The following is a 9,302-nucleotide window of genomic DNA, read 5'->3' on the forward strand; positions in this document are numbered from 1 at the left end:
AGAAGTAAGAACCTACATTTCCTCCTCTTGGCTGGCATATTTTAGAGGGCATTTAAAGAAAAGCTTAGGATTGCTAGAGAGTTACCAAAACCAGAATTGTGTTCTTGAAGCTAGAGAATTCATTTTCCCCAAGGAGTTTCATCCTAAATTGTAGCAGAACAGCCCACTCTCTAGGCAGCCTGACTAAAGGATGATTTTCTTAATGGGAATAGCACGGTGCAGCTCATTCTGAAATACTCTCCAACAGAGCTGTTACAGCTCTGAGAACTAATCATTCCTTACGTGGCTTCACAGGTGATAAAATTATGTGAGAGCCAAGCAGTAAAAAAGGAATAGCTATCTTAAATCAGGATTTTTGCCCTGCAGAATGGTCAGGTCAATAATAAAAGAGAGACATGGTTTATCAATGTCGCTCATTTCTAGTCCAGAATGTGTCCAGCAAAATGTCACCTTCCTTACTCAGCAATACTCCTCCCTAGTTGCATTCAGCATCCTAGCTGCGTCTCAGCAATAAAGGAATAGTTCCTACGGGGGCGTGCCCATTATTTGGCAGAACTAACACGGAGCTGAGGGAGCAGTGGATCTTAATTATGCCAATGCAGAAAAAAGGTTATTTATTAAATTTTTATCCCTCTCATCGCTACAAACCCCCAGATGGTAAAGGGACAGCAACAGTGTCATTGAGGTTTTCAACTTAAAAGTACCGGCTGACACAGACGCACCAGACACCACCTTTTGTCTTGCAGAACTCTAACTGCTAGTGCTAATGCAAGGCGGGGAGGGGAGAGAAGCCAGTAGGCATCCCCTACCCCAGTCTCAGTTTGCAATACTGACATATGCAGACAGAGTACGGGAAGAGATTTGCAATCCTAAACCTAGTGTCAGTGGTCTGAGGGAAATGTGTTGCACAAAGGAAACCTGAGTTCATTACTCAGCATTTGGCTTGTGCTTTAAGAGGACGGAAAGCTCAGATCCTGCATAGGCTGGATCCTCTTTGAAGCCTCTTTCTCGGGAAATGGAAAATTCACAAGGACTTCCTGTCACACAAGGTTTCACTACTTCTCCCAGTGCAAAAATAGGCCATGCTGATGAATCTCTTTCAGAGCTCAAACGGTTCGGTTCAGAAACTGCTCCAAGGGAAGGTTTTCTCCTGCAAGTGTAGGAGGAAGGAGGAGGAGCATTTCTTGTTTCATGTGAAATGCCTCATTTTTCTCTGATCTTTGTGACATTAGAGAGTGTGCAGGGAGATAAAAGGTAGGAGCATGAGGCGGAGGAACGTTTTCTTTTCCTGCTGTGCATTTCTGGGGCCCCGAGGTCTCCCTCCAGCTCCTGCCATTCATAGCCCCATCCATGCTGGAGTCATTTTCACCGGATCCCCAGAGCACATTTCCCAGTGAGTGGGCTTTGCGGCAGCCGTCTGAGCACATCAAGGAACTGAAAAATGTTACAGGACAGTTTTCAACCGAACTTTCACAGTGCCACCCATGGGCCTGGATTCCTATGGTCATTTTAGGACAGCCATGCCCTGTACCTACCTAGATATTTAAGGGTCTTCTCTTCACTGCTGCTGCTGCCTGATCTTGGCCTGGGAAAATTGGGGATAAAATAATAGATGAGAAGACAGAAAGAGAAGGGAGGGTAGCATTCAAGGAGGCAAACGCTCATAGCACTGTCGTTCTGATGAAGGAGGAAATGCAGCCCATGAAACCAGCAATATGCAAAGCTGATTAATTACCGTTAACATTTCAGTTGCTGGAGTCACACAGAGCTCATCAAGCTCAATCTGAAACACGGGAGTCATTCTTCAATTTGGGCCTTAAATATCCAATTCTGCTGTTTCTCCTTTTGGAGCTAAGTGGCTCTCACCGCTACCTACATCCTTTGTGCATCAGCAAGAGATGTTAAGCCAGTCATAAGCCTGTATTGAGGGCAGCGACCTTTATACTGCTGCAGAAGCCTAACTTTGCCTGGCCATGCCTTCAACTGGTGACAGTGTCTTGTTACCTAGAGTAATACCACAGCTGTCTCCTGAGAAGAATATTACACCTCCCTGCTCTTCCACAAAGAAAAAGGGGGTTTCCAACTCAACTGGTAGGTGAGTCTATTCAGATTGCAGATCCAAAGCAATGCTGAGGCTTTTAAATTGGAACTATATTCCTATGGCTCCTTATTTATTGTTATAACTAGGCTAAGGTTGACTGCTATATTTCCTCACCACCCCTGCTCTTAGAGTGTATGATGTTGGTTTTGACATTGTGCTGCGTCATCATAGATACGCAAAATGGCGAATGCACAGAAGTTTGCATCAATGTATTGGTAAGTTTGCATCGATATGTTGCATAAATATACTGTGGAAAACAATCTCCCGAGACAAGAAGTGCAAGGTGAACAGCATAGTGGAGCAGCAGACACCTTGGCTTACCTCATCTCCAGGGCCTCTTGGAAAACCACATGCTGAGAGCTTGGGAGAGGCACTGCAGCGCTCTCAGGAGCCCCATCAGGTGGTCTTGCTGACTTGGGGATAGGAGGAATCACAGCCATTCTCAGTGACTTCTTCCCATCCACACCACTGCCATACAAGGGCAGCGGGGAAGCCTGGAAATAGTAGAACGCAGTGCTCAGCTCAAGGATCCAGCCCTCCCCCTTTGATGCCACAAGAAGTTTAGCCATGCTCTTAGCTAGGACTTGGCAGGAAAAGAAAACCCAAACTGATGGAGCAGCTTGGCCTAGGATGGGCAATGGAAAGGGAAGTGGTGAGGGAGAGACCGTGTCCCACGCTGCTGCTGCCAGCTCTCTCCCCTCGCTCACCTCTCTGGCAGTGGGTGCATTCCCACCTGGCATCAGGATGTTCTGGGGTGCCGTTGCCTCTCTTAGCCTTTCTGATGGTACAGGAGTGGGTTTAGATCAGTGTCCTCCCACTGTCCCTTAAAGCGCCTACCAGCCCTTTCTGAACTCCAGCCAAGTCCCCACAAAGTCATCTTGCACGCTGTCAAAACCTGACCATCATTTTTTGTGCTTCTGCCCTTCCCACAGTCCCCCAACAGCCTTTTGGCCCAGATGCTAATGTGCTCTCTGGATGCTCGCTGCTCTCCAGCTCCCACAACTCATCATCTCAGGCTCACTGTCATTTATTAGGTTCAGCAGAGCTCCCTACCCTGCTGCTCTGTGTAAGGTCTCTCTGCCGGCTGAAATTACTTCAGGCTCCCCGTGCCATGGCTAGGAAGGGGGATGGAGGGAGCGGGGGCAGATGCACACCCTTCCTTAGTATCCCAACATTCTTCTCACAGCTAAAGAGCCAAATCAGGACCTGTTCAAGCTCCAGTGAAACCAACAGAGTTAATGTCAGGGATACCTTTGGGCCTGCATCTGCAAGGCCAAAATCAAGTACACTAGCCTTTTATTGGTTATGCTGTGATTCATCTGCCTTGTCCTGCTCACCACAGCAAAACCAAAACAACTGCAGCTTCTGTCCCTCCTGCAAAGGCAAGCGAGTGGATGGCGTCTGCAGTGCATTGCCTGTGGCCACAATTGCCAGTTCCCATCACTTACCCCTGGGCAGATCCATGGGAGAGGATGAAGCTGCACAGGGGCTGCTGAACTCTAGAAATGCTATTAGAGAGAACTGTGCAGAAGGACGTGGCTGTACAGCTCAAAAGCTGGGACAACCTAAAGTTGTCTTTGCAGGGTGGCCTGCTCCAGCAAACGTCTTTTTCCATCTAAACCAGACAGAGCTGATATAAAAACCCACCAAGATGCTGGTGTATCTGCAACAGTAACCACAATGTACAGATGGCTCACAGACAGATGGATTTTGCTAAATGTAGGAGGATATACATGACCAGATTGGACACATTTAGTTGCTCCAACTGGTTGCTGGTGTTTTCCCCACCATAAAACACAGCAGGAGCCACTAGAGAGCACAGAAACTATTTAAAGACCTCTTCTCCTATTGATAGACGCTGAGGACATGAAGTCTGCAGTACACACGTTGCAAAGACAGCCTGAAGCGCAGTGTCCAGCTGAGCTCTTCCTCATCTCAGCTGCTTCCCTGGGCTTGCACCACCAGGAAAGAAGATCTCAGCGCTCTGCCTACAGGAAATAAACTGAAGATCTACCACATGTGATTTGGCTTGGTTTCCTTACTTTATATCCTTCTCCCTCTGACATCAGCTGCTTGTTATTCCCATCACTGTCATCACAGCCGGTGCCATCTTCCCCACGCTCCTGCTCTGCATTGCTCATCCTGCTGGGCTCTGAGGAAGGCAGGCTGTTGTGGATGGGAGGCACAGGCTTGGAGGTTACCAGGCGCCTCTGGGAAGCTGACCTGGAAACTATTGGCTTCAGGGTAACCCCTCTAGGGTCACCGCAGTCAGTCAGGCCTGCAAAGCAGAGATACAAAGCATAATAGAAGCAGCACTGCAAACCTAGAGCACCTGAAGCTACATATTTCATTGGACAGATTTCTTGGAAATGTCTAAATAACTGCAGCTGGTGGCCAGTCACAAGGGGTGTTCCCCAGGGCTCAGTTTTGGGGCCGGTCGTATTCAGTATCTTTATCGATGATCTGGTTGAGGGGATTGAGTGCTCCCTCAGTAAGTTTGCACATGACGCCAAGTTGGGTGGGCGTGTGGATCTGCTGGAGGGTAGGAAGGCTCCGCAGAGGGACCTGGACAGGCTGGGTCGATAGGCTGAGGTCAACTGTATGAGGTTTAATAAGGCCAAGTGCTGGGTCCTGCACTTCAAGTCACAACAACCCCACGCAATGCTACAGACTGGGGGAAGAGTGGCTGGAGAGCTGCCCGGCAGAAAAGGACCCAGGGATGCTGTTTGAAAGCCGGCTGAACAGGAGCCAGCAGTGTGCCCAGGTGGCCAAGAAAGCCAACAGCATCCTGGCCTGTATGAGAAATTGTGTGGCCAGCAGGAGCAGGGAAGTGATCGTGCCCCTGTACTCGGCACTGGTGAGGACACACCTCGAATCCTGTGTTCAGTTTTGGGCCCCTCACTACAAGAAGGACATTGAGGTGCTGGAGTGTGTCCAAAGAAGGGCAATGAAGCCGGTGAGGGGTCTGGAGAACGAGTCTTATGAGGAGCGGCTGAGGGAACTGGGGTTATTTAGTCTGGAGAAGAGGAGGCTGAGGGGAGACCTTATCGCTCTCTACAACTACCTGAAAGGAGGCTGTAGTGAGGTGGGTGTTGGTCTCTTCTCCCAAGTAACTAGAGATAGGACGAGAGGAAATGGCCTCAGGTTGCACCAGGGGAGGTTTAGACTGGACATTAGGAAAAAATTCTTTACTGAGAGAGTGGTCAAGTATTGGAACAGGCTGCCCAGGGAAGTGGTGGAGTCACCGTCACTGGAGGTGTTCACAAAACATGGCACTTTGAGACATGGTTTAGTGGGCGTGGTGGTATTGGGTTGACGGTTGGACTTGCTGATTTTAGAGGTCTTCTCCAACCTTAAAGATTCTGTCATTCTATGATTCTATGCTCATGCTGGCATCCACCTGAAGCAGGCCAGTGGACAACACTTACCCACTCCCACAGAGCCACCAGAGGAACATCCTGGTCCTCCGGGCTCCCATCAGACAACAGGGAGCCCATGGACCGGTGCTTACCCAGAATAAGTCATCTGCACACCCACCCTCCTGCTCCTCTCTCCTCCCCACAGTTGTACACCCCTACAACAACAGGAGGGCTATGCAGGGGACTAAGAGCAGGGAATGTTATTGCAGGGGGGCACATGCAGGGGAGAACTGTTCCCGGGGAATGTGCGCTAGCTCTCTACACTGGGAAAAGGCCCTTCTTCCCACAAGAGAACGGGCAGACTCCCATCTTACCTCTCTGTGAGGCTAACAGACCCTCAGACATCCTCCTCATCTTCAGCTTGCCCTTGATCAGAATGGTTGCCAGGGCAGCACTGCTCACCTCCCTCTCCTGGGGGTCCTGGGGCAAGGCTCGGTGAGAAAGTGGGGAGAGATCACCTCCATACTCAGCGCTGCGGTCGTGCACGCTCGCCTTGCCGACCGGGCCACCCAGGGGAGAGGTGGTGCTTGGGTGTGGAGGTTTCTCAGCTTCATCCCCATCCCGTAAACTCAGCTGCTTCTTCATCTGAGTTGTCAATATGGATTGAAAAGAAGCTGCAGATCTGGTAAAAGGGAAGAAGGCGGTTAGCTGACCTCACACTTTTACAATCAACCACCTAAGGAGTGGTTATTTATCTAATTAAATTATCTAATTAATCTATTAATCTATTGATCTAATTCATAATCATTCAGAAGACATTTTGGTTTTATTTTCCTTAAAACTAGTGTCAGCGTAATTCTTCTGAGCAGCGTTGAGCTAGCAAGCCAGGAGAGAGAGGCTGAAGGCCCCACTGGTAAGAGGGGAAAAAAGATTCCCATTGCAGGACTTGGCTCCTGTGAAGACGACCAGTAAACACCCGCACGGTGCTACTGGTATTTCTGGAAAGCAGCAAGACACCTCAGCAAGCAGGCAGACCTTGCCAGTGTTTCTAGAGCACCATCCCACCCTCAAGGTCAGATCTGACTGGCAAGCAGAGGAAGAACAGGGCATTTACCTAGGGCCAGACCACACCTTGATAGCAAGGATAGAAACAGAACTCATTACCATGAACATCTCACTACCATGCCCGATTTATGGCCAGCTGGGCCACAGTCCCCATTCTGGCTGGCAGTAGTAGGATCAAGTAGTTGATCAAGGAGAAAGCATAATGAACTCATGATAAAGAGATGTGATGCCATGCACACCCCTGCAGGAGGGCAGGTTCAGCCACCTCCTCTGACACAGAGCCAGCACATGAGGACTGACTTCCAAGGTCCATTTCTCCCTGAAATCGGGTGGGCTTTTCTCATTGGGCTGAAGCCACCATTGAGTATTCAACCCCGGTCCATCCTCACCTTCTTCAGTGGTCCAGCTGCTGCCACAAAACTGCAAGTTCGAATCAATGCTTCCACCTTGCAGAGCTGTGTATCTATCTGTCTGGGTTTGAATTTGGGCACAGTCCCACAGTAGACAGCAACTGGGCTGTGGTACTTAGCTTTAAAATAAGGACAGTACAAACAGCTCAAATTCGCAGCATTTGACATGGAAAGGAAAAAGCAGACACCGCTTCTCCCTCGAGGACTGAGACACCAGTAGTGACGTGCAGTCCTGGCCTATGCAAAGGTCTGTTTGATGTCACAATATCCTGCTTGGTGAGGGGCTCGCATTCCAGCGCTTTGACAGCTCAACGTTCTACAAATTTGCATGTGTTTTGCTAGCTGCCCATCCTGGACTACAGGATTCCTTTCCTCTCCTTTCAAAGAGTACGCAACCCACAATGGTCTCTCGTATTGGTATCTCTCTCCACAGCTAGTTTGAAAGCCCTTTTTTTCTGTAATTCCCACTCCATTTGGGTTGGGTTTTGCTGAGTTTTTCACTTCTCTGCACCACAAGAACGTACGAGGACACAATCAATTAAACACCAGGTGTTATAACTAAAAGCAGGTTTGCACTCCGTACCAGATGTCCCCAAGGTTCAGTTGGCCTTACTTGATTACTTTGTCTGTAGGATGCAAATTGCCCACCCAAACGGTTCTCCTTTGTTCTGTTTCACAGTTACAGGGGCTTATTCCCTGCTTTCTTTGCTGCAGAGACACCCAAAACCAACATAAACATGGCCTGCCTCAAAAAAATTTTGCCATCTTGGCTGTTGCTGAAAATTCAAAATTTTACACAGCGTGTTTCCCTGCCCCTTATCCTGGCCAGTATCTCCCCCATTACCCGGCCTCTAAGGCGGGGCTCTCACTTGTACAGCATGAAGAATAGCTGCTGCACTTGCCAGCATCTCCAGGGTCTCGTGATCAGTGCTTTGACTGCAGCTTTTGTACACGCTCTGCCTCCCTGAGCCAAGCAGCATTCCTGGGCACCGGCGCTGCCACTGCAGGCGAGCATCCTCCAGGCAAAGGCTGCAGGAACGGGACTGCAACAAGCCCTGGCTGAAGAAGTCTCCGGTCTGCTGCAGCCCTTTAGCTACTGCAAACTCATCTTGTGTTGCCATGGTGGGGCAGGGGACGATGGGCTCTTTGCAGATGAGAGTCTACTCGATGTGCTGCTGGGTGCTGGGCCTGATACAGCTGCTGGCGGGTTCCCCTGCAGCATCAGGAACCTGCATGGGAAAATAGCACCGTTAGTACAAGTGGCAGCCACCAGTCTTTGGAACTGCCAAAGGAGGAAGACTGCTGTTGGCATAACGGGGAAAACATAACTCCACCCCAGGAGCTGCTCTCCCCATGGCTGCACGAGCACGGCAGCAGAGGCTGTTGGACCCAGTGCAGCGCCTTGCAGCTGCCCCGAGAACACCTGAAAAAATGTGGGGTGGAAGAGTTTGCTCCTTTTTAAGACAAACATTCCTGGATTTAAGGGGAAGCACTGGGCTAACGATACCGAAGACTAGTGTGTAAACCCTCTCTCTGGCACATTCTACCAGTCTGCAAGATTTCTTCCCTAGGAAGGGGTAGATAAGATTCTCTGACACAGCCATGGATAATTCTGAGCCAAAACTCAACCCACAAGCCAAGTACTTCCAAATCTGCTACCCATTGTGAAAGGAAGGAGAAAAGCAGCTGAAACAATGGCTGTTGTAGGCAAGTTGCCTGCATTTATAGTGTTGCTGAGGTACCTATAGCGCCTGCAGCACCTCAGACAGCCTGAGGCTACAGCTTAACCCATATTTAGAGATGCCAGCTATCCAGGAACTGTCTGCCGTGTCACATCAGCAAACGCACATCCCTCGGGACTAGTGGGGTTGTAGACAGTGTTCTAGTGTGCAGGATATAGGAGGGTAAAGGAAGTTTATTCTTAGCCCCTCAGGTTAGTGCTATAGCGAAACGTGACCCTTTTCAGCCTCAGTCCCTGCAGTCTCTTTCCTTAGCGGTTTGGTTGCTTTCACTTCAACACTCTATAGAGACCTTTTTTCACCTTCTGACAGAAACTTGAGTCCCTATCCAGGGCTTTGGCTTCCTGAAACTTATTGGCCCATTGCTTATGGCCTAAGTGAGAGGAAGGAGGGGATTTTGCAGAGCATGCCTTAGGAGAAGAGGTCAGGATGGTAAGCCAGCAGTAAAATTCCTATAAACATCAGTGAGTACAGAAGCGATTCAAAGAAATCCAAACTTAAGAAATTCAAACTTAATAACATCAAAGTGTTATTAAGCAGACATCTTTATTGCAGCGCTGGACGCATGGGGGATATCTCCTTCTAACATGCGTGCCTCGTGTTACCAGCATCTGAATTCTATAGAGTA

The 9,302-nt window shown here is 49.2% G+C and overlaps 1 protein-coding gene across 1 annotated transcript in view; it reads right to left on the minus strand.

Annotated features, from left to right (window-relative positions):
- The window catches only part of LOC309404223 (TOG array regulator of axonemal microtubules protein 2-like), a gene marked incomplete at its 5' end in the record, with an annotated part of 28,678 nt that extends 20,622 nt beyond the window's left edge, over window positions 1-8,056 (minus strand). The window contains 7 exon segments of the mRNA XM_081998611.1: window positions 1,536-1,585; window positions 2,423-2,595; window positions 4,144-4,379; window positions 5,835-6,134; window positions 6,915-6,990; window positions 6,993-7,054; window positions 7,834-8,056. Coding sequence (XP_081854737.1) covers window positions 1,536-1,585; window positions 2,423-2,595; window positions 4,144-4,379; window positions 5,835-6,134; window positions 6,915-6,990; window positions 6,993-7,054; window positions 7,834-8,056 — 1,120 coding nt within the window.
- Window positions 8,057-9,302: the final 1,246 nt, after the last annotated feature.

Source organism: Phaethon aethereus (assembly GCF_964289735.1).
Source record: "Phaethon aethereus genome assembly, chromosome: 3".
Taxonomy (NCBI): Eukaryota; Metazoa; Chordata; class Aves; order Phaethontiformes; family Phaethontidae; genus Phaethon; species Phaethon aethereus.